The 25,241-nt window shown below is 39.8% G+C and overlaps 1 protein-coding gene across 4 annotated transcripts in view; it reads left to right on the forward strand.

Moving 5' to 3' along the window:
• The first annotated feature begins 5,046 nt into the window (after positions 1–5,046).
• Positions 5,047–25,241, forward strand: part of Vps13c (vacuolar protein sorting 13 homolog C) — a 147,044-nt gene continuing 126,849 nt past the window's right edge. For 3 of the 4 annotated variants that reach the window (XM_051197858.1, XM_051197859.1, XM_051197861.1), the window contains exons 1-5: positions 5,047–5,234; positions 15,022–15,065; positions 16,994–17,036; positions 22,687–22,782; positions 24,607–24,708. In XM_051197858.1, coding sequence (XP_051053815.1) covers positions 5,135–5,234; positions 15,022–15,065; positions 16,994–17,036; positions 22,687–22,782; positions 24,607–24,708 — 385 coding nt within the window. In that variant the 5' untranslated portion in view covers positions 5,047–5,134. Of the gene's footprint in view, positions 5,235–15,021; positions 15,066–16,993; positions 17,037–17,593; positions 17,620–22,686; positions 22,783–24,606; positions 24,709–25,241 lie in introns of all 4 variants that reach the window. The other variant, XM_051197862.1, reaches the window with a different exon arrangement.

The raw sequence follows: 25,241 nt of genomic DNA on the forward strand, positions 1-25,241 counted from the left end.
CTGGTCTCTGGTGTTGGAACCTGGTGATTCTCTGTTTGAGGCTGCCTGAAATATATATACAAAGGCACACCTGTCAGAGGCAGCCTGGAGGAAAGTGAGAATTTCTGTCTTGTTCAGACTCTTACAAGGCAAAGTGCATCCCTCACCCCCCTCCCCCTTGCAAACTGTTTTCGGAGACTGAGAAACAATCGTTTATCACCCGCCTGTCTCCAATTGACTGTCATGTAATTTGCAGCTTGTTGCAATCTTCTCCCCTTACTGGCCCTGTTACCTTTGTCTTCCAACTTTAGCCTCTGTCCCTGGTGCCAAAAGGCACTTTGCTTTGTGCCTTTGTGCATCCGTTTCCTGAAACCTCAAAAGTCTAATATCACTCCAGTCAGCGAGAAAACACACACACACACACACACACACACACACACACACACACACGCACCCCCCCCCCACACACACACACACCAGAAACGGTGGCTTCTTTCAGAGCGCTTCAGGCCGTCCAAGTCTCACAGCCTGAAGGGAATCGGGTTCACATTCATATACCTGGTGTTCTGTGTCAGATGGTTTTCAAACACGAGAAATTCAAAGCGCGCGCGACAGGGTTGACAGCTGCTGTTCTAGGACAGCTGGCCAGGGCTTTTATACCGGCTGTGGCAGTGCTGCCTGGTAACCTGACGCCTGGCCCTCCCAGGTCCCTCTGCCACGTGGATGGATTTGCTGATCTGATCCCACAGCCTGCTCTTCCTCTGCAGTTGGAGCCATTCTCCTCCAAAACCCTGAACAAGTTTGTTTCCTCATGTGCAAAACAGGATTAAGTCTGGACCAGGTCGTAGTCCTTCTGGGGACGGAGGAACAAAATGAGCTTGAGTGCACAGAAGCACGCTGCACGCACCATTCCAAAGAAGCCAGAAGTCGGGTTTGTCATACCCAATGACCTTTCTCATATTCAACCTTTTTGCTGCCTAGTATTGAAAATTCTTCACTTTCTGTATTCAGTTCTGATTTTAGAAGTCCTTTCTCTGTTGATTTTTAATCACTCTGAGTTGGGGGGGGGGTGTCATGGGATTCTGGAAATGTTCCATATTTGTCTTGGTGGGGTTAAAGGGGTGTATTCCTATGTAAAGAAATATTTAGTGTATACTTAAGATTATATATATTTCAATTAAAAAAACCACAACCTTTTAAAGCATGGTGCTAATTTTTAATTAGGGAAATATACTTCATACACTCAGCTGTTGGCACCATCCTTTGGAGACACACATTGACCACATCTGGCTTTGGAAGACTGTGTCCCTGTGAGATCCCCCTCCTTTCTTTTGGAAACTGATGTTTATTTTTTAAGAGAGTTGCCTTCAGCTTGAATTGAAAGAGATTCTAGGATATTTCAACTAGAATTTGAACATAGGTTATTTCTAAGATGCTGCCTTGCAAATGACTGGGCTCTCCAAGGAGTGTTAAATGAATCAAATCAAATTCAGGCAAAAGGGGGCTTCAGTTTGGGATACATTGTGTGTGTTTTGCATCCAGAACACACAGGCAACATACTAGATGACTTTGTCTCTAGAGTTGTCACAGGAGCCCTGGGAACTGAATTATGTATGTTTCATAAACAATAAAACAGTACTTCAGAAGTTAAATGACTTATTCATAGTCATCAAAGAAAGGAAATGAAAGGAATCCCTACTAATGGGTATTAAATGAGTTTTGGGGGGAATTAAGGCATATTATTATGCAGCATGTATGTAACATAGTACATGCTAAAGATGCAGAAGCAGTGAATATCAGTATCATTGTTAACGTTGACAGTGGGGACACTGATAGTAGTTAAGATTGTGTTGGAATCATGACAGATTTTGATTACAGAACAGTAATTTACTATGAGCAAGTTACTGAATGTTTCTGAGTCTTGGTGTGCAGTGTAAAGACCACAATAATGACACTACAGGTTTGCCTCGGATAAAATAGGTAATGCTAGTGAACAATTCTACATAGGACCGAAGGTGCATAATATCAGCTGTTATGTCCATTGTTATTATGGTAAATACTCCTTAGTTCACTCATGTGTGTAAAGCAGAATTTACAGACTCCTTCCTGGGTTTTAACCACCATAGGAGATACATGGATCCAGGCTGTACCAGATCCTATCAGCTTATATACAACTTTTAGAAGAGGAAGGAAATGGTAAAGTTGAAATATCTGAATTCCACCTAGTTAGGGTAGTAGTGAAAGAAAAAAATGTAAAAATATTTTGCTTTTAATGTATCTATATGCACATGAGTTCATGCACACACACTCGTGCACCTGCATGTAGATACCCCAACAGGCCAGAGAGGACGGCGAATCTCCTGGAACTGCCCCACATGGGTGCTGGGAACAAAACTTGATCCTTTACAAGAGCATCTAGTGCTTTTAGATGCAGAACCATCTCTCCAGTTTCAAGAGACTTTGGATTCTATTTTATATTTAGTCTGATAGGGAAAATTGGAGTGGGTTCCTATGTTTACCATGTCTGTGACTAGCTTCGTTTTCATTTGTAACTCTTATTCCTGGCTCAAATCCTTGGACCAGGGTTCAGTCTGTGAGAGACTAATTATACACCCAAAGGGCATGTAGTTATGCTCAAACTCTTTTTTCCCCCCAATAAGGAATGTGCTGCTGATTCCAGACATTGGTTAAAATGACAAGTACTATGAGAACTCAGACTGAGAAATTGCGAATCGAGGTCACTAACCTGCTGAACCCAGCTTGTAAAATGGAAACTGCCATATCTGTTGCATAGACTGTTGTCATTATAAAGATATTCTTGTGAGTTCTCTGGGCAGACAGCACGCTCTGCCTAACAGTTAGCTGTTGTCTTTGTTATTATGCACGTTTGCTCAGCCAGGCATTAGCTGATTCACACTAAAAGTTCTTGAAAAACATCTCTCTGCTCAGCCAAGCAAAGCAGGCCTGTTTTATTTTTATTAACAGTTCACCTTCTTTAGTAACACCTCGAAAGCATTTCCTGTATAATGTTTCTTGAAAACAACAGAGATGTGCTGTCATAGGCCAATCCTCTGGGAACACAGTATAAGTCTCATGTTTTTACTTAACACGGAAGCATGAGCCACCCAGTGTAATCATGTCCAGCCAGGTGTCCAGAACATACAAATCTACGCAGAAGGAGGCCAAGTTCATTCTGAGCAAATACTTGTAGCCATGGGGATATCTAGAGTTGGAGCTGTGAAAAGAACATAAATCGATTGCACACCATTGTGGTGGGAACCTGAATCTGTTTAAAAATAGATTTATTAAGAATGGATTGGGAGAGGATGGATGATGGGTTAAAGTTAGAGAGGAGACATATTTTTGTGGTCTGTGGCACAGTAGGGTGAAGGTAACAATATAGCATTATGTATAACTAAAAATATCTAGAAAAGACTTTAACCGTACAGACTTAAAGTTCATTATCCTCATCAGAACATTCCTTGATTTATAGACAGACCCAAAATCACATTGTGTAATATTTAATAAAATGAACAAATTTTCTGTGTCAATAAAAGGAAAGTAATAAAAAGTGACTTACAAAAAACAGTGCACAGGAGATTAGGTGTCTAGAAAGCAGAAGAGATTATCAGCTGATGCTCTCATTCACACATCTCATTCAACCAAGGAAAGCAGGGAGTAAAGGACCCGTGGGCTTTAGCTTTACAGTCATTAGCTTGTGGAACATTGGGCAAGCTCTTCAATTCTCTCTGGTCTTCACTGTTTTCTGTTAATTTAGATGGTTAGATTCATCAGATGTTCTGCCATCTTCCTTGTTGTGCTGTCTCCTGCTCTTCACCCGCGTATGCCTCCCGTCAATCTTTGTGCGTGTGTGTGTGTGCGCGCGCGCGCACACACACACACACACACACACACACACACAGGTATGCACATGCTCCTCCTGTCAATCTGCAGGTGTGTGTGTGCAGGCAAGCACATTCTCTTCCTGTCAATCTGCAGGTGTATATGTGTGTATGTGCAGGTATGCACACGCTTTGGTGCCCATGTGGTAGTCAGAGACAACCTAAGATGTTCTTACCCTCATTAGTTTTGGTTTAAAAAACATGTAATGACTGCAGTCACCACACTGTTCATTTTCTTTAGCTTCCGATTTATCTCCCCTATTGGGCTGTACTTTGAGTGCTGACAGTGTTTTAATTTTTAAAATTATTATTATTTTATGTGTGTCTGCCTGCATGTATTTCTGTGCATCACATGTGTGCAGTGCCCACAGAGGCTGGAAGAGGGCATCAGATTCCTTGGAACTGGAGTTACAGGTGGTTATGAGCAACAATGTAGGTGCTGGGAAATTGAATCTGGGACCTCTGGAGGAGCAACCATTTCTCTTAACCACTGAGCCATCTGTACCACCTCTGAACCCACAGAAATTTGCCTGACTCTTAGTGCTGGGACTAAAGATGTCTGTCACCAGGCCCAGCCTTACTTTTTAAATTACACTTATTTACCTATGTATTTACTTATTTATTTGTTTATTTATTTATTTGAGACAGAATCTTCCCATGTACCATATCTTGGCTTTCTCTCTGTATGTTTGTGTGCATGCAAGGCATAATGGAATGCGGAGGTCAGAACAACTTGAAGGTGTCTGCTCTCTTCTTTCATCATTGAGTCTCAGGTCTTGAACATCAGGCTTGGCAGCAAGCACCTTTACCCGCAGGACCATCTCACACCAGTCTATTTCATTATTTAAAAAAAAAAAAAATCTAACATAGGGCTTCATATAGCCTAAAATCTGGTCTTGAACTGGCTATAGAGTCAAGGATGACCTTGGACTTTCAACCTTCCTATCTCTCTCTCCCCAATGCTGGGATTAAGAGGCATGCACTACTATGAACAGATAATAAGATTCTGGGGACTCGAACGCATAGCTTCCTGCAGGAATGCCACACCGCTTTGCCCCAGGCCTCACTTGCTCTTCCGTTGGCTCCCTGTAATCGCGAAGCGAGTGGAGGGGGGGTGAAGGACGCCTGCGCACTGGCAGCATCGCGCACGCGCGGCACGGGGCGGGTCGCAGCTGTCAGTCTCCGCACGGGCCACCGCCCTCCAGTGCCCGCTGCGTTCCGGCTCCTCCCTCTCCCGCCTCCTCGTCCCCGCCATGGTGCTGGAGTCGGTGGTCGCAGACTTGCTGAACCGCTTCCTAGGGGACTACGTGGAGAACCTGAACAAGTCCCAGCTAAAGCTGGGGATCTGGGGCGGTAAGCGCGACGCCAAGGCCAGCCGGCGTGGGAGCGGGGGCTGCACATGGTGGAGCCTGGGGACTCCAGGGATCCCGCTGGGCATGCCCCTGTGGTCGACTTCCCCGCGCAGGGCCATCGCGCTGCCCAGCGGTCCTCTTTAACCCCTCAGTATAAAACAAGGGGGAAAAATGTAATTATTTACCTCAGCAGCGGACGTCAGCGCGCGGCTCATGCCCCTCACAGTGCCAGCGTCTCTCCCTTGCATCTCCTGGTCTCAGGACCAGCCTTTCTTCTGCATTTGGTCCCCAGACCTGAGGAGGTGGGATGGGCAGGGATGGCAGTGAGAAGAAAGGCTTGCCTGTCTTCAATGACTCTTAACTCAGGGATTACTACCTTGGGCCACTTCCTCCTTAGGCAGAGGGCCCAGCAGGTTTTTGTTTTGAAACACATTCAAGCCACTGGCCAGAGGCGTCATTAATTAGGGTTGTGCCCAAGTGCCGGGGGAAAATCTGCCAAGGTTTTTATCCTGGAGATTAGGGTTAGGAAAGTCTTGTGATAGTAGTCTACTTCTGCATTCTTCAATAAATTTGCATTTGGGAGTGTAGTTCAGTGGCAGTGCACCCGCCTCAAGCCTCCTTGGCACGGCAGAATTCCAGCACAGATTGGGTGTTTGGGGATATGAGGAGCAATTTATTTATTTACTAATTTACTATAAGGCTTGGGAATTTTGTCAGCTCTAGGAGAAAATTAAATAACAACTGGATGGAACTGTGTTTAATTGTCAGAGACTTAAGTATAGGCTTGCCCTGTCTGGTTGGCATTCGCCAATCGGGAATTTAGCCCTTGGGTGTTTGAAATGTGGTTACTTGTTCCAAGTGTAAGATACAGTGGGTTTTGAAGATGAACATTACTCCTTATGGAGTACAAAAAAAAAAGTATCACAGTTATGTTGGCTACATGCTAAAATGGTATCTAAGTATATTTGGTTAAATATATTATTAAAATTCAAAACCATCATTAGCTACAAAGTCAGTTTGTGTTGAAGTTATAAGAGACATAATCATGAAGATAAAATGCATAGGCTGTTTGTATTCGCTCCCCTAGGGTAGTTTATCACTATTATTTTTCATTAGCAATTACAAAGGATTTTCATGTGATATCTGTCACAAACCCTGATTCCTAAAATTAATGATTACAGAGAGGCACCCTGTTTTTATTGGACAATGATGTCATAGAGCTACGACTTGTCCCCTGAATTGTGGAGGAGCTTATTATTATTATTATTATTATTTTTGTGGTTCTCCCATAAATACATTGGATACCCATCCCTGCTGTGCAATGGAAAGGGGAAAGTTTCTGAAAGGAGTTAAGTGTCTAGAGCCTTCTCTCTAGAGGTTAAGGGTTTCTTCAGAATCATTGCGGGGTAATGCTATTTATTAAAGAATAACATTGGAAATTGGGAAAAAAGTGTTTCACATTAGTGTGGACACTGATGAGAAAGCCCATAGTTCTAGGCCTGCCAGTGTGTTGGAAAGCCATTTACTGTATGGACCTTTGTTTCTTAGCTTTCACAGAGAAAGCATCTGTATGGTCTGAGGAGTTTAAGTCACACCTGATGATATTTCCATTGTAACCACTGCTCAAGTTTTAGCACTTGCTTTGTCCTGTGGTTAGGTCTTTAAAATAGAAATAAAATGCATGGATACAGTTGTGGATTCCTTCACTGCCAGATCCTACTTTTAGCATTAGAAGTTGGACATGTAGTTTGGTCTGTATACAGTTTTGACAGTGAGGACAGTCTGGAGACATGTATCATGTCTGTAAAAATGCATTATCTTTGCTTGGATGTGCTCAGAGAGTTTTGAGAATCAAAATACAGTGTTACCATAACTTGAAAAACATTGTGCTGGGCCTATGAGACATTCACACAACAAAAGCCACCAAAAGGAGGAGAATTGTAGCATGAAAAAGAAGGGACCAGTTATTAGAAAGTCTAGAATTAGGTTTTATATTCTGGGTATTGCTTTTAAATTGAAGAAAAAGTAAGGCTAGCTCAGTGGGTAAGTATGCTTGCTGCCAAGCCTGGCTACTAGAGTTCAGTCCCTGGAATGCACATGGTAGAAGGAGAGAACCAACCTTTACAAATTCTTCTATGACTTCCACAGTGGCATGTTTCTTCCAATTATAAATGAATATAAGAAATTTTTAACTGAAGAAGCAAAACCAATAATAATAATAATGATACTTCAGAGGGATGCAAAGACTCTCAAACTTCGTGGCTGTTTTTTGGAATTTATTCTTCCAAGCTTAATGCCAAACAATTCTTAAATATTTTTAAAAGTGGTTTAGGCAAAATACCCTTTAAAAAGTTGCTGCTATAGAAACAGGCCTCAGTTATTCATTAGTTATGGGATCCAGGAGAAAAGCCTTTTGATTCTCTAAGTCTCAGTTTCCTAATCTGTGAAGAGAACATACAACACTCAGTGTCTGTAATGGAAGTCTAAGGAAAGCCCTTTATAACTGTTAGTTATGGGTGTTAATGGTGGGTGGGACAGCTTGCTGTTGCACTTTCTGAAGCATATTTCCTCTACTGTAATATATCTGCTAACATCATACATGCACTTAAATATCTTCTCACCCCCTATTCTTAAAAAGCAAGGAAACTTTTTGCAATTGGATTTATACTTGACAGTGCTCACATTTTCTGTAGCATATGTAGGGCAAACCTTCAAAGGCTCAGACATGTGCCTGGTGGGCAGGTGCTGTCAGATGAGAATGTTTATCTAGGCTTTTGATCCCCACAAACTGGTACCAGCAGATAAATTACACAGCCCTTAGCTGTTTGAGAGGTATCCAGGATTTAATTGTTTCAAGAGTAACATGTTTCTAGAACAGTGTGTTGAAATGTCAGATCTTTTGCAATTTGAGTTAAGTCGTGTTGTTGCAATGTAGGATCTGCCAATTTGATTTTTGTTCAAACTATTTACTGTGGAGGATCAGGAACAGCCTCCATTTCAGATTCTGTGGCTTTCACTTCCTTTAATCCAATGTGAACTAATCCCTAGACATGGTGTGTAGGATGCCAGGGGTGACTGTGGTGCCCAGGAACAGGAACCAGGATATAGCACACATAGAGTTCACAACCCTGTAAGCCAGGCTCTGGGGTGCGGTTTCAGGTCCTATCCTTCACCCTGGAGGCCCTTCCCTGTCAGCCCACAGTTATGGGTGGAGTTTCTGTTCCAAATACTGGGGACTCTAATTGTTGTAGATTCTGAATTTTGTTTTTTCAGAATTTGGAATGTTTATAAGTGTATAATGTGATTTCTTGGGGATGACACCCAAATCAGCATAAAATTCAGTTTTATTTCATATACACAAAGATAATTATCTTCGGCATTCTGCTTTTTGACAGTAGTGTACCATGTGAGATTGGGTGTGTTAAGTTTCCTGTCTGTGGCAGCACGTCAGCACCCAAAGGTTTTGGATTTTGGAGCGTTTCAGAGCTGTGATGCTTAGCTTTTCTTGCTAGCAGAAAGCGGCAGGTGGATGGAGAGGGAGTGCTGGGCACACTCCCGGATGAGGAGACTGGACAGGAAGTTAGCCTTCCATCAGGTGTAGGGCTTCTGGCAGGCCACTGATGGGAAGGAAGGCATTTGTTTCTTCCCTGCAAATGAATGAGGCGAGCATTGTCTTCTCTGGCTTTAAGCACCTGTGGGTTGAGCAAGGCTGGAGCAGCCCGGCCGCCCTTAGGTAAGTGCTCCTGCGGTGTCTGCAGCGAGTGTGAGGAGTGCTGGCAGGTGTACAGCTGTTTTTCCTTCTTCCTTCTGTACTGATGGTGAAGAGCCAGTCACAGAACAGACAAGATAAAGACGCCCGGCACGTAACTATAGGGCAGCCTGAGGATGTTTGTTATTTTTACTTTCTTAAGCCTCATTATATAAAACACTATACTGTCTAAGTACTTCTAGGCCCATTGAAGGAATTTTTTTTTAAAGAATTTTACTTTATTTTATGTGTTTTGCTGTTATGCATGTGTGTGTACCATGTTCTTGCAGTGCCTATGGGCGCCAGAAGTGGGCATCTGATTTTCTGTTACTGGAGTTAGGGATGGTTGTGAGCCACCATGTGGGTGCTGGGAACTGAAATTGGGTCCCCAGCAAGAGCAGCAAATGTTCTTAACCACTGAGACATCATGTGCCCAGTCCCCAGAAGGAGTTATTTATTTATTTTTTTTTAAAAGCCCTTTCCTTCCTCAACACTTGGTATAGTGGAGGCAACTTTCTCTTATCTTGTAGCATATAAAATGAACAACAGAAATTTGTTAGGGTAGGATAATGTATCAAAGCAGTGCTTGTAAAGCTAAGTTGAATATACCTTCCCATGTCTTTAAGTAGCATCATTAATTAAAAATGCACTCCTTCCTGGAGACAGAGATGGAAGTTGGTGCTTTGAACCCATTTGTTAGGAAGCTGTGCTGGGTTTACCCTGGGTTCCAGGCTCTATGTGGGGTTGGAGAGGAGAAAGTCTTGGTGATGTCACAGCTTTCCGTTTTCCCTTTCCGAGACTTCTTGTTTCACTAGGAAACTGGAGTCAGTTACTTCTCTCTTGCACAGTAATCCTCCAACTGAAACAATCTGGGTTGGTTTAATCAGAGTCAGATAGTTCGATTCATTTGGAATGAATTGGTACAATATTTTCTTTGGTGTCTGTGAAAACATGAGTCATTAAAATGAATTGATTTGCGGTTTTGCAGACTGCTTAGTGGTTGAGCTCATTTCCTTGGGAGATGAGCATCAATAAACATTTGATACAAGTGCTGTAGATACATCAAGGACATCTCCAAGGGTCACATAGCACTCACTATATAGGTGTTTTTGTCACTGTTTTAGGCCATGTGTCTAGATCAGGGCCTGGTATTTTTATTTCTTGTCAATTTTCTTTTCGTTGTTGTTGTCATGTCATAGTTTGGATGAATCTTTATGTATTATATTAAGAACTGACCAGGGAGTCAGGAGACAGAGGCTCTGTTCTTAGTACAGTGGCACAGTCATTTTATAACCTTGGAGAAACCACCCCATCTGCTCAAACAGCAGCTTCTTCATGTGCTAATGTGAAGAGGGGTGGGGGTGAGTTCTGTATGGTCCCAGAGTAGTTCTGGGACGGAGCTTAGGAACCCTTTTAGAGAAAAGGTCATGGCCTTCTGCAGTGCCATCTCATGTGTCCCCAAGGCAGTGTCTCTGATGGTGTCTTGATGCAATCCCGACTCCACTCTTTTCACTTCTAGTTTGGATTTTTCTGTAGCCTTTAAAATGTAGAGACCCAGAGTGGCACTAACAGGCCTCTCAGTGCAGTCTGGTTATTTCTTGGTAAACAAGGCAGGTTTACCTGGTGGGATGGAACCCTCTACCTGCTCTACTCTGCTATCTGGAAGAAAGCATGGTGTGCTGAAACATGGCATTGAGTATCAGAAGACCTAGTGGTGGCTCTTCCATGTGTAGGTCGCCACAGTATTCAGAGGCTTCTCATTTAACCTCAAGAAACCTGTTTGTCTTTCTTGCTATGTCCCACCTGCCTCCTGCCCAGGAGGCTGTGAGGATACAGCAGGGTAACACATCTGAACATAGATTTTGAAGTATCAGTTGATGGTCTCATTGTAGTTGTTTCTGTCCTGTACTTATGTGCATTCTAAGTCAATTAAGCCACTGTTTATTGGTACCAGAGATGAGGGACACTGGTGAGAAGTTCACAGTTGTGGTGGGGATTTATGTAGACTTAAGTGTTAAATAGTGTAAGGGAGATTCAGCCTAAGCCTCTGGGTGATGATTTCTGGTTGACAGTATTTAATACCAACACTATTTTTCTTCCCATTTGTTTTTGTTTTTGTTTTTTTGTTTTTTGTTTTTTTTGTTTTTTTTGGAGACAGTCTTATGTAGCCCAGGCCAGTCTCAAACTCCCTATGTAGCTAAGGGTGCCCCTGCCTTTGTTCCCTATTGGAATTACAGGTGCATGCCACCACGCCAGATCTGTGTTTGCTGCTTGAGATAGAGCCAGAACTTCATCCATGCTGGGCCCTTTTTGTTTCATAGTCATGTAGTCTAGCTCTCCTTGTAGCTCAGGCTAGCTTTGATATCCTAATCCTCTTGCCTCTGCCTCTTGAGTGCTGGGAGAACAGGCATATGTCACTAGACCTGGTACAACACTGGTTTTCCTATGTTTATTTTGTAGATGACTTTGTGTATAAAAGTTATTCTTAGACTTAGAACTTAGACAAGTCTATTCCATGTTGGAGAATTCAATATGATTAAAAAACCAAATCAAGGGATTGCATGTATATATGTGCACTCTCTCTGTGTGTGTGTGTGTGTGTGTGTGTGTGTTTGTGTTTGTGTGTGCGTGCCTGAAACCTGCAGAGACCAGCAGGCTGGAGGAGGGCATTGGATCCCACTGGGGCTGGCTGGAATTATAGGCGGCTATGAGCTGCCCAGTGTAGTTGCTGGATACCAAACGTGGGTCCTCTGTAAGAGCAACAAGAGCTTTTAACCACTCAGCCATCTCTCTAGCCCCTCTCTTTTATTCATTATACTAAATCGGTTGTCTCTTCTAATTTAATAACTGTCTCTTGTTAAAAGATGGTGTGTTGCTTGCTAATTTAATGGACTTGCTTTCATTTCTATCTTTAATTCATTAGCAAAGATTATTTTATACATTCTGATTCAGGTTTACTTCTATGTTAAAATACCCTTCAGCGTTGGCTCTGAAGCTTCCTGTGTAACTTTCAGCAGTGTGAGTGCATGTAAAATGCCTGGAGCTTTTTAGTGAGCACTGAGTGAGGTCTCCTTCAAAGCTGGACTCCTTACCCAGACACTTTAGTCCACTTCACAGAGCTCCTTAGCCTGGGCGCCTGTGGATTTGAGCTTAAGTGCCGCTTGGCCTTCATGTTTTCCTTGCGGGGAGACTGTAGCATGTCTGCCTGCAATTGATCAGCCTCCTGGTTGTGATTCTTAATTTTGTTTTTTAAGATAAGACAGAATTATTTAGTAGCTAAACAGGAAGTTTCTTTTGTGTGTTTAAAATACTGTTTCTGGAAGGAAAACACCATTTTTTTTTTTTTTTTTTTTTGATATTTTTTGCTGGTACTCAGTTGAAATGGTTGATTTTTAGGCGGAATGTATTTTAGTATTACAAATTATTTAAGTGGAAGTTTCTGCATTCCAGGGGCCTGGAATGCACATGTACTTGTCAGAGCAGTATGCACTGTGTTGGCGAGTTGGCTGGTGCTTTACCTAGGAGGGCACTGGCTACTGGCTAAGGGATGAATGGACTTTCTCCCATTCCCTGGGATGATGCTAATCTGCAAGCTGCTGGTTTTCCTCCCTCTCTTTGTACTGGACTAGCGGCTCCTCCTTTAGTGCAAATAGCTACAGAATGATATTGCTGTGGCTACAGCTTGTATTGTTTAATTCAGGAAGTATGAGTAAACTTAGTTAGTTCTTTGTTAGTTTAATGTGTCTAAAAGTAAAGTAGATGTAAGGGATGAGAAAAGTTCATATACAAATGTTGAGGCAATTGCAACTTAGAATTTACCTTTGTTTTATTTTTTATTTCCTTGTTTCCCCTTATCTTATATCATGATTTTACTTAAAAGTAATCTAGTAATTACAAAACTGGAAAATAATGAAAACCATTAATAAAAAAGCCATCCTTTGTCCCACCAATAGTGATTATCACTTATAATATTCTGTGTGCTTATTTATTTTTACATCCCTACTGCAATTTCCTCTCCTTCCTTCCCAGTCCCTCCCCTCAATAACTACTTCTCCTGTTTCTCTTCAGAAAAGGGTGGGTAGGCCTCTATGGATATCAGCCAGCCATATATGTATCAAGTTGCTATTCTGTCAGGTTTTTGTTGTTGTTTTGTTTTTTGACAGGATTTCTTTGTGTAGCCTGGAACTTGCTCTGTAGGAAATGCTAGCCTTAAACTAAGAGAGATCTGCCTGCCTCTGTCTCCAAGTCCTGGGATTAAAGTCGTCTGCCACCACTGCCCTGCTATTCTGCCAGTTTTTAAAATATACTTCTTTAAACCTTGTTTGCCATGTCGGCAGTGGTTAATACCTATTCTTCATTGTAGAACCACAGTTCAGTGTAGTAGAAACAGCCATACACACACACACACACACACACACACACACACACACACACACACACATATATTCACATTTGTATGTTACATACATGTTGCTGTCTTACCAATTGTGAAAATGCCATTTTTAGTGTAGATGATCTGAGCATGACTGGTGACATTTGATCCCCCTCATTGAGAGTCTCTGGGTGGAGCAGTCAAAACTCATGAGCAGGTTCAGGATTTCTGGTGACCTTAGACTTTGTCAGACTACTTTTTCTTTTCTTTTTTTCTTTTTTCTTTTTTTGTTTTTTTGAGACAGGGTTTCTCTGTATTGTTTTGGAACCTGTCCTGGAACAAGCTCTGTAGACTAGGCTGGCCTCGAACTCACAGAGATCTGTCTGCCTCTGCCTCCCAAGTGCTGGTATTCTAGGCGTGCACCACCAATGCCTAGTGTTAGACTACTTTGAATGGCTGAAAATAGATGTTCTGTGCACATCCCTTCTGTTGGCTCAAATGGGGGTCTCAGTGTAACTCCATGTAAGACATCAGGTACATAGCTGTCTGTGTACTTCTGTAATTTCAGAGAATGCTCACTAAGAATGATTTCTCTGAGTTAGAGAGATGGCTCAGTGGTTAAGAGCACTGTGCCTGTTCTTGCAAAGGGCCTGGGCTCAGTTCCCAGCACCCACTTGCCCTCTCACACCATCTGTAACTCCAATTTCAGGGGATTTGGCATCCTCTCATGGCCTCCATAGGCACTGTATGTGGTGCACAGGCAATCATGAAGGCAAAACACCTATATAAATTAAAAAAAAAAAAAAAGATTCCTCCAAGTGCTGAATGCTCTTCTAGGATTACCCTATGATTTTATGTTTGGTAGTGGTTCCTGCTGTATTCTTTCAGTTCTGGTTCCAAAATTAGTCATTGCTGTGATGGCCCCTGTTTGACACTGAATTTACTGCCTTATTTTAGATAGATATGTCTGTTTGTCTGGCTGTATATATGAATGCTTTTGGGAGAAGGTCTCACTCTATAGTCCAGGGTGGTTGGAATTCACTGTCTAGTCCACGCTGGCCTCAAACTAATAGTAGTCCTTCAGCCATAGCCTCTCAAAGGCTGAGGTCCCAGGCATACCATCTTACCTGGCTGTTCCAGGTGTTAGTATCTATCCAGCTATACTATAGAGACTGCATCTCTAAATACAAAGCTGCGGCATTTCCTGCCATTCCTGGGGGGTGGAGGCATCGTCCCTGCCTCTCTGCCTTTCTTGTAGCTTTCAGCATGTGTTTTAGAAAATTTAAATGTTCCTTATACACAGGAAGATCATATTATTCATAGAGCTGTCATTGTGGTGTCACAGCTTATGTTTGTTTGGTTTCTGCATGTTGGCTTTTGCATATACATACACACACATACATATATGTATATATATATATAGTTTTAAAAAATTAGATCAGCCTGGTTGGTCTGTAGCCTTTTCGTAAACACTGTTCTGTAAACATTTTCCCATGTCCTCCACTATTTTGTTCCATGATATAGTTATGTTCTGGCCTCTGCCTCCTGCTGGACCTTGAGTCCTCACATTCTCAGCTCTAGCTTTGCATCCTTGGCACGTTTGATAGATGTGACACGTTGCACTAATGACTGTACTGATGTCATGTTTCTTGTCTTTTCCTTTTACAGGTAATGTGGCTTTAGATAATCTGCAGATAACAGAAAATGCTCTGGTAAGGGTTATTGTTTTTTAAATTATGCTTAATAACCCAGTTAATTTGGTAGGCCCTTAGAAATGTTTGGTTACCAGGTATCTGTACCAGGTACCAGATAAAGTGACTGAGTCACTCCAAGCAGGGTTCCTTATTCAACTATTTGCCATTGGAAATTACAGATTAAAGATTTATAATTTTCCCCCAATAATTAAAATACTTTTTTCTGTTTTTTTTTCCCCCCAAAATGGAGTTTGTTCCACATGGTCTAATTTGGTTGTATAGCTTTGCTGTCTCTGCTTGTCTTACAGAAATGTTTTTCTTCAAATTAGGACTTGGTGCTAACCAGCGATCTAGATGGAGGTAATGCAGTGATAGGCTAGCCAGGGAATACTCAGGTAATAGTGAGGTGTAAGGTAGGACTGACGTGTTAGCTTTAGTGAGGAATTTGCATCATTTACTGTTAAGCATTCACTCTCCCCACCCGTGAGATTACATTTAACTTGTTATGCATGGTGTGCTTGTATGCATGTGTGTATACATGCTTCTTTTTCTTTTTTGAGATAGGGTCTCATGTAGATAATATTAGCTACAAACAAGCTCCCTGTGTAGCTAAGGCTTACCTTGAATTCCCGATCCTTCTGCCTCCATTTCTCAAATGTTGAGATTACAAGCACGTGCTAGATTTTCTTATTTCTCAGCTTCAGCACTGGTTCAGTAGCAGAACCTGCCTTGGCTTTGTTTTGTGGTCTGCCAAGATGAGAAAGAGAGACTGGCACATTGGAAATACCCAGAATTGTAAACTGTCCTCCCCTGACTTTATGTGGCATGCCACTATTTTTAACATTTTATTTAAAAATTTGGAACTTAACAATTCTGTTGTTAGAGGTTGGAGTCAAGTTTATTTTTTCTCAATTTACGAGAAGATTTTGTAAGAAAATAAGTATAAATACAACTGTGGGCACAGTATTCATTAACATCCCCCAAAAGACAGATTGAGCTGTCTACCTAATTTGAGTTCTGATTAAAGTTAAAATAATAAGTTGTGTCATAATTCATAGACTTTTTAAGTTAAAACTAGCCTCATTTTGCAATTTAACCAAAATATTTATGTATTTTTTTTAAAATGGTTTTTGTGGATTGAACCTTATGTCTTCTATATGCCAGGCAGGTGCTTTCATACTATGCTGTGTCCCTAGCATGAAGTTCCATTTACTTGGAAGTGGGAACTTCATTCATTGTTAAAATTATTCTAAGAGAATAAAAATGAGCATGAGACAGCATTTACTAAGTGACTTATGTTCAATATACCTTTCTTGACCCCTGGAGCTTATTCCAATTCTTTCTCAAAGGTACTGTGTTCAGTTCCTTTGAACTGAGAGTGTTTGTGGAATTGTATGATCATGAAAATGGATTCTTAGTTAATTGTACCCTACAGTATTGTAGTTCAGTGTTCGAATATTCACAGTATTCATTTATGTTAAGTAACAATAAGTCTGTACTGACTAGTTAAAACTTAATAATGAAGATTTGTCATCTTTATGAATGAGAGTTATGGCTTAGCAACTAGGAGTCCAGATGAGGCAAAGTTATTATTGTTGGTTGGCATGTAAAATTTATCTAAGAGAAATGATAGTTTGGTAAATAGCATGTTAGCACCTTCCTTTTCAGGGGGTTTTATTTACTCATTTGCTAAATGTCTTATCTGAGAGAATTATTCAGTGACTGTTTTTAGCTGGCTTAAGTGCACTGACCTGTTCTTTTCCACTTCTTACATTTCAAGGAAACAATATCCATTTGTTTCATTCATTAAAATAACCCATTTATACAATTAATTTCCTTATGAATTGCCTTCTACTTGTAATGTTTCTTCTCTGTGACTTTATGTAATAATGGAGCATTCATAGGCATGGGTTACTCAACTTTAATTTTTTTTCTTCCTTCTGAAGAGTGAATTGGATGTTCCTTTCAAAGTCAAGGCTGGCCAAATTGGTAAGTACTTCACTCTTCATTGAGTTATTTAGTCCTTATAGTTTTTATTTTATTTGTGCTGTTTAACCAATAAGTTGTCTTTGCTTTACCAAAAGTGTGGGAAGTTTTTGGTTTAGTTATTTTCAGAAATAATTAATATCAGAGTTCTAAACCTAATGTACATATATTGCATCTATGTACTTAAAAAAACAAACAACAAACAACAATAACAACAACAAAAACAAAAAACAAAGGGATAGAAAAGTACTCTCTAAAATGGAAGGACATTTGAACTGTGGTAGTCACAGCCTCTAGGCCTTGACTTTACTACATAAACAATCTCCATTTTCAAAGTCGATAATCCAGTTTCCTGTACATTTTCTTTATATATATGAAAGTCATACAGTTTAAAAACTTTGCTAATGTCTGCAATATAAATAAAAAATTGTAAAAAAAGATTCAATTTTGTAAATTATAAACATTATTACCCCTCCCCATCCAGCTCTGTTAAATAGACTTTAAATGAAGCTTATTTCCCTCCTGTTTGTTCACTCATCTTCACTTGATGTATTATGCAGCAGTGTGGTTTGGAGGATATGCTTCGGTAAGTATGAAGTCTCCTTCTTTGTAGTTAAACTTTTATCCGTCATCCATAACTCAGGGTACTTGTTGGCTGAAGAAAATTTTCAATAGGAAATTTAATCTACAGTTCTCTTTCAAATAGTAATTTAAGGAAACAAAATTGTGTATCTATCTATCTATCTATCTATCTATCTATCTATCAATCATATATGTATCTATCATCTGTCTATATACCTATCAACTATGATCTATCTATTATCAATTTGTCTCTTTAGATGTGTTATTGTTACTTTGGAATTTGACGTAATGACTCATTCATCCATTCCTCCCCTACTGCTAGACTCCATTATTTCTCTTCTTCAATCACTATTCCGCTAATTTTTAGGGCTTCATCCTTTACTGTTTTAGTATCCCTTTACCCCTTTTATTTTTTTTTTTTCTCACAGAATATATCCTGATTACCAATTTCCCTTCCTCTAATTCTCCCAGTTCTTCCCCACCTCCCCTCACATCTGGATCCAGTCTCTTTCTGTCTCACATCAAAGAATAAATGGGCTTCTAAAGGGTAATAATATGATAAAATATAATAAAACAAACTTAAACACATTGGAATTGGACAAAACAAATAGAAGGAAAAGAGCCCAAGAGAAGGCACAAGAATCAAGTGCTCACTCGTGCATGCTCAGGGATCCCATGGAAACACTAAACAGGAATTCATAATACTATGTAGAGGACCTGGTACAGACCTGTGCAGGCCCTGTGCATGCTTCCTCAGGCTTTGTGAGTTCGTATGAGACTTGATCTTGTTGATTTAGAGGGTCTTGTTTTCTTGGAGTCTTCCATTCTCTCTGGCTCTTACACTCTTTCTGGCCTCATTTTCCTCAGGGCTCAAAGAGCCCCCAGGGAAGGATTTAACAGAAAAATCCCATTTATGTCTCTTGTTCTCTGCATAATGCCTGTCAGTGTGTCTGTATTTATTCCCATCTACTGCAGGAGGAAGCTTTTCTGATGTTGGCTTAGCAAGGCACTGATCGATGAGTATAGCAGTTGCTGCATTTATTATTATTAATTTTTAAAGCAGTAATATTTGGTTTTTCCCTAGGTCCCTGGGCTATGTAGTCTTAGGTTCTTGTTCCTTCAAGCAGTGTTGGGTGTGGCTTCTATCTTGTAGAGTGGGCTATATGTCAAATAAGATGATGATTGGTTACTCTCACAGGACAGCATTGTAGGTTGTAGGGTTTATGGGTGGATTTGTGTTTGTGTTTCTCCTTTGGTAGTGTTCAGAGTATCTGTCTGTACCAAAGATGCTAGAATGTAGGGTGAAGGCTCTTTGTAGGGACCAACTTGACTTTTTCATAGTTAGTAAGTAGGTGTTGTCTTTACATGTGGTCATGCCAGCAGTCTGTGGAGAGCAACCTGTAGTCTTGGCAATAGACTGAGTTGTTTGGGGATTCCCATAGGGCCCCTTTGGCCAACAACTGAAACTTCCAGTCCCACTCTTGGTATTTGAAACTTCATTTTGTGACAAGAGATGGCCAACTTGGGCTCTGCCTTCCCCATTATCCAGCTATTTCATTTAGATAGCTTTCATATCTGTATAAATTTTGGAAAGCTTCTACTGTATTAGTTTTTTTTTTTTACAATATCCATCCAATAACCCTTAATTTTTTCTGTCTCTCCCCATATTTCCCTCCTCATCTACCTTTTCTGTCCCCTCCCTACTTGATCCTCCCATTCCAGTCCTCTCCATCCATTCATATCTATTTTATTTGTTTTTGCTAATGGGATCTATCTGTCCTTCCAGTCCCTTACTCTCTACCTAACCTCTGTGGTTCTATCAATGACTAATATCCTCCTAAGTGAACACATACCTTATTTGTTTTTTGGGTCTGGGATTCCTCAGGATGATTTTTTCCCCCTAGTTCCAACCAATTACCTGGGAATTTCATGATTTTATTTTTTTTTATAAAGTGGCTGAGTAATACTCCATTGTGCAAATGTACCACATTTTCCTTATCCATTCTTTTGTTTAGGGATATCTAGGTTGTTTCTAATTTCTGACTGTTATGAATAGCGCACCAATGAATATGGTTGAGTATTTGTCCTTGTGGTAGGATGAGTTATCTTTTGGGTATCTGCCCAAGAGTGGTGTAGCTGAATCTTCAGGTAGATTGATTCCTATCTCCGTGAGGAATTACCACACTGATTTCCATAGTAACTTTACAAGTTTGCACTCCCACCAGCAGTGAAGGAGTGTTCCTCTTATTCCACATCTTTGCCAGCATGAGCTGCTACTTGTTTTTATTGACCTTAGTCATTATGATGGTGAGAAAACGAAAGCTCAAAGTAGTTTTGATCTGTGTTTCCATGATGACTAAAGTTGTTGAACATTTCTTTAAGTGTTTCTCAACTATATGAGTTTTCTCTTTTGAGAATTCTCTGTTTAGCTCTGTACCCTGTTTTAAATTGGGCTGTTTTCTTGATATGTACTTTTTTGAAATCCTTATGTTTTTAAGTTTGAACTACAGAGCAAGTTCAAGGCCAACTGGGACAGCTTAGACTTTGCCTCTAAAAAAGTAAACCATGTGGTTTGGAGACAGCTTAGTGGTACAGCAGTTGCCTGGCATGTGTGGGGCTCCTAGGTTCGGTCTTCAATACCACACACATTCAGAAATGAGACTGCTTTGTAACTAGCTGAATTATTTCAGGACCTTTTTGTGGGGTGACTTGATAAATGGAGAGAAAGGTAAGGAACAGTCAGTCCTTTTCTGTTATGTTAAAGGCCTAGTGCCTGTGTTTTTGATCTTATACTCGCTAAGAAGGCAATGCCTTGTTAGGAGGTCATGAAGTTGTGTGTAGGTAGTGACCATTGTAAATATAGGTGGTACTCACTGTAAAACCATAAGAATTAGAAGTGATCCAGAAGTATACTGATGTGATTTATAGACTCCTCTGACCTGGAAGCCATAAAAGAAACTTAACAGCTTTTCAAATTGAAGAGAAGTAAAATAAAAATATTTTTATTATTTTAAATTATATGAATGTGGCTGTGTGTGTGTGTGTGCGCACGTGCATGCGTGCACATGCACATTAGTGCAAGTGACCACAGAGGCCAAGGGTACTCTTGGAGTTGGAGTTAAAGGTGTTTTTAGCCACCTGATGTGGGTGCTGGGAATTGAGCTTGGATCTTCTGCAAGAGCTATATGTGCTTAGTTTAACCATTGAGCCTTCTCTCTGACCCCTGAGAAATGAAACTCTTTTTTATTTTTATTTATTTATTTATTTATTTAGTTATTTATTTTTTATTTTGAGACAGGGTTTCTTTGTGTAACAGCCCTGGCTGTCCTGGAACTTGCTTTGTAAATCAGGCCAGGCTTGAGCTCATTGAGATCTGCTTGCCTCTGCCTTCCAAGTGCTGGGATTAAAGGTATGCACCACCATGACAGGCAAGAAATGAAATTTTTAATATAGAAATAATTTGATATTTTATCCCTGTATTACATTTCCATATAAAACTGACTTGGTTATATAGCTATTCAGTTGACCAGAATATTCTCCCTTATAGAACATTATTTTATTTCCTTTCAGTTTGTTGTGTTGTTTTTCAATTTGTTTGAATGTTATGCACCTTTCTTTAAACATTGCCAGTGATTCTGGTCGTATGACTTCACATCCACAAATGAGTCAAATTAGATTCCTTTTTTATAAGTCTTGTAGCAACACTCACCTAATGTCATTATTTGTTAAAATTGTAATGGAGGGGACTAGAGAGATGGTTCTGCAGTTAAGAGTACTGGCTGCAGTTCAATCCTCAGCATCCACATGGCAGCTCACATCTCCTAATCCTAGTTATAGGGGATCCAACATACTCTTATGGCCTCCACAGGCACCAGTAATGTATGTGTATACATACATACATACAACCATACAATAAAATAAATAAATAAAAATTATAATGAAGGAAGATACTTGGTATTTTATTTTTGGAACATGTAAAACTTCAGGGGTAGGAAAGTCAGGACAGAATTGTAATTATGACAACTGACTGGGACATTAGCTGTCTGTGGCCTTGGAGAGAGGGGTTCTGGAGATTTGGAAAAAGATGAAGAGATATGAAAAGGTGCTCCAAATGGTTTTACTTGTTTCAGAAGTCAGGTCTGCTCTCTCTTCTGCTATTTACAGCTTTGTCCTCATACAACACCAAATGAGTTACTGCTGTTAGGGCCGTAGTTCTTCTGTGAAGAGTGGTAGTTTTTATGGACTCATTTCTGAATATCATTAGGCTGACTTTGAACTTGCTGTGTGGTGAGTCTGGCTTTGAACTCCCGATCCTCTTGCTTCCACCTCCCAACTGCTGAGATCACAGGTGTGCACCACCACACTCAGCTTAATACCATTAAGTTCCTAAGAGAGAAAGTATATTCTGCTTCTGAGTGATTTGTCAGTACGTAATTTGGAAAGTATCAAATCTGAGCTGTATAGCATTAGCAACATAAAAGAAGATAATACTGATTGACTGTGAAACAGCCTGCCTTGCCTTCGGATCCCGCCTATTCCATTCATAGCTGCTTGACCTGTTTTCCACATTTGTAATGGAGAGAAGGGACTTCTCTGCTGCTTTGGTTCCTGTTTGCACAGACACTATTTACAATAGCTGTGTTGATGGCCACAGGTAGTATTTACAGTGGCTGTGTGTTGGCCACAGACAGCACTTAGGGTGGCTGTGTTGATTTAGTTGTTGGAGAGGCTGGAAGAGCATGTGCAGTCTTCAGGTGTGTCCAGTGCAGGGCTCTGACTCCAGCATCTTCATTGATGACCTTGCTGAACATAAATGATTAATTTCTCCTCTCTTGAGATTGAGCTGCTTTTCCTTTTCCAAATTGCTGTGATTACTCTTTTATTTATCAAATGAGTCAATTGTCATAAAGTTTGGGAAGCATAAAATATACATTTTAAATATCACCCCCCATCTCCACCCGAGTGACCAACATACTAAATGTCAGAGACTTTTCATGGGAAATGAGAAATATTTTTGGTATCTTCTTTAGCAGTAAAAGAATGATTTAAGATGGAAATTATGTTTCTTTAGATAAATTAACTTTGAAGATTCCATGGAAAAACCTTTACGGAGAAGCAGTCGTTGCCACCCTAGAAGGATTATACCTGCTTGTGGTCCCTGGAGCAAGTATGTTCTTTTACGTTGTAATCATTCAGTGACATTGCAATGAAGTGAAATTGTTTCCCTGTGAAGTATTCTAATATAGTGAGGAAGCTAGAACATATGTAAGAAACGGATCATATGTACATAGTGTACTGAATAAACATACAGTTATGTATGTACACACATGTGTTGCCAAGTTTGTATACCAAATGCTTTTCTGTTGTTGCTGAAGGTAGTAAATTCATTCTATTTTAACTTTATTCCCCATGAGTACTTATTTTGTATCTGAAGGTTTTTTTTTTAAAGTTTGTGATGCACTTGAAGAATGAATTGAAGTAGGAAATTTAAAATGTACCAGTATGTTAATTTATATATTTCAAGACTGGAAACTTTTCCCATATTGTATTGCTTTTGATTTTAACAAGTGTTCTTTCCAACATGTGTAACAGGTTGTTTCTTCCTTAGGAATTATAACATTTTAATAATAGTTAATATTTTGAAATACTGAAGCTTAATATTGTATTGGTGTTTTCAGCTAAAATGGACGATATGAGAAAAATTTGAATGCCTTGGGAAAAATTACTTGGTTTCCCAACCATAATATTGTGTTTATTTTTGTATCTTGCCTACTCCACTGTCTACAGTGCTAGAGTCCTTACTTAGTAGTTATCATATTAATTACACGGCATTGGTTTTACTTTTCCATGCTTTTTGTGTCCATTGGTTTTCAAGGATACTGAAAATTTTTAAACGTAGTTAATATTAACTGTTTTTTGCTATTATGCGGTACTATGATTATTTCCCTATTTGTTTTTTTTCCCCTTTTTGTTTCTTGAAAAAGTGTTTTTTTGATTCATCATATGAATAATGCCTCCCATCACAGCAGCTTCATAGATGTGCTACTATATTTCATTCAAAATCTCCTTTTGTATTTTTGTATTTTGTATTTTGAACTTTTGTATTTTCTTAGAATATTATTATCAGATATAAGAGTACAGATAAAATGATATGTTGGGATTATTAATTATTTCCAAAATACTTTGTGGAAACAGTTTTATCAATCTACATTGACAGCAGATGATAGATGTCATTATTTATTTATTTGTTTGTTTGTTTGTTTGTTTGATTATTTTTTGAGGCAAGGTTTCTCTGTGTGGTCCTGGCTATCCTAGAGCTCACTTTGTAGATCAGGCTTGCCTTGAACTGGGAGATCCTCTTGTCTCTGCCTCTGGAGTGCTGATTAAAGGCATGCACCATCACACCCAACATGTATGTATGTATGTATGTATACATGTATGTATGTATATGTATCTGTGTGTACTGGTGTGAGTTCATGTGTGCAGGTGCCCCTGGAGACTGGGACAATATGTCAGATCTTCTGGAACTAGGGTTGTGAGCTGCCCGATGTGGGTGCTGGGAACTGAACTTGGGTCCTCTGCAAGAGCAGCAAATGCTCCGAGCCACTGTGCTATATCTCTAGCACTCTTACTTATTTTTATAGATACTAACATGTTTACCATGCAGGCAGTAACAGCGAGTATTTTCTGTCTTCTTTTCTCTTTTAGTTGTCTATCCATCCTTTTCAGTCTGTTTTTAGCTAACCTTACTGCTTCTAATTTCTTTCATTTTTTATTTTGTGATGTTTTATAAAAAATAGGAATCATTTATGTATAAATTATTTTTACGTAATCACTTTAATGTAAAAATATAAGTTTTATAAGGTTAATCTTTATAGAAGTGTTTCTGACTTATAAAAATAATGTTAACATATGAATATAATGAGGTTAAAGTTTTCCATTTGTTTACTGATTTCACTTCTTTTTGTGAGAATTAACTGTATGTTTTTAGGTATTAAGTATGATGCTGAGAAAGAAGAAAAATCCTTGCAGGATATTAAACAGAAAGAGCTTTCCAGAATTGAAGAAGCCCTTCAAAAAGCAGCAGAGAAAGGTACAATACATTTATTTTAAATACCTAGACATACCTATATTTTAGACATACTTACTATCCTTTCATACCTCTTCCTTCTTTCCTTTCTTTCCTTTTTTTTTTTAATTTGGTCAACACAGTGTTTCAGCTCTGCTGTCCTGGAGCTTGCTCTGTAGACCAGGCTGGCCTCAAACTCACAGAGATCCTCCTGTCTCTGTCTGCCAAGTGCTTTCATAGACGTTCTTAAACCCAGTTCCAAAGAACGAACCTTCTTTTCAAATCTTAAAATACTGCTTATAAATATTTCATTGAGAAACATTGAGGATCACTTGCTTTTGTGTGGTGACTAATTTATTCTAAGTTCCTGAAGACAACTGTGCTTTGAATAACATTTGAGATATGTGTATTTTATGTGTTGCATTCATTTTAACCTACGTTTTTATAAGATGTCAAGAGTAAGTTGTCACAGTATTGATGCTACAAGGCGTTGCTGCTGTGATCTGATTACCCCATCTCTTCACAAAATAAACTGTTTTCAAAACAAATCTCTTCAG

The sequence above is a fragment of the Phodopus roborovskii genome, unplaced genomic scaffold, assembly GCF_943737965.1.
Source record: "Phodopus roborovskii unplaced genomic scaffold, PHOROB, whole genome shotgun sequence".
Lineage (NCBI taxonomy): Eukaryota > Metazoa > Chordata > Mammalia > Rodentia > Cricetidae > Phodopus > Phodopus roborovskii.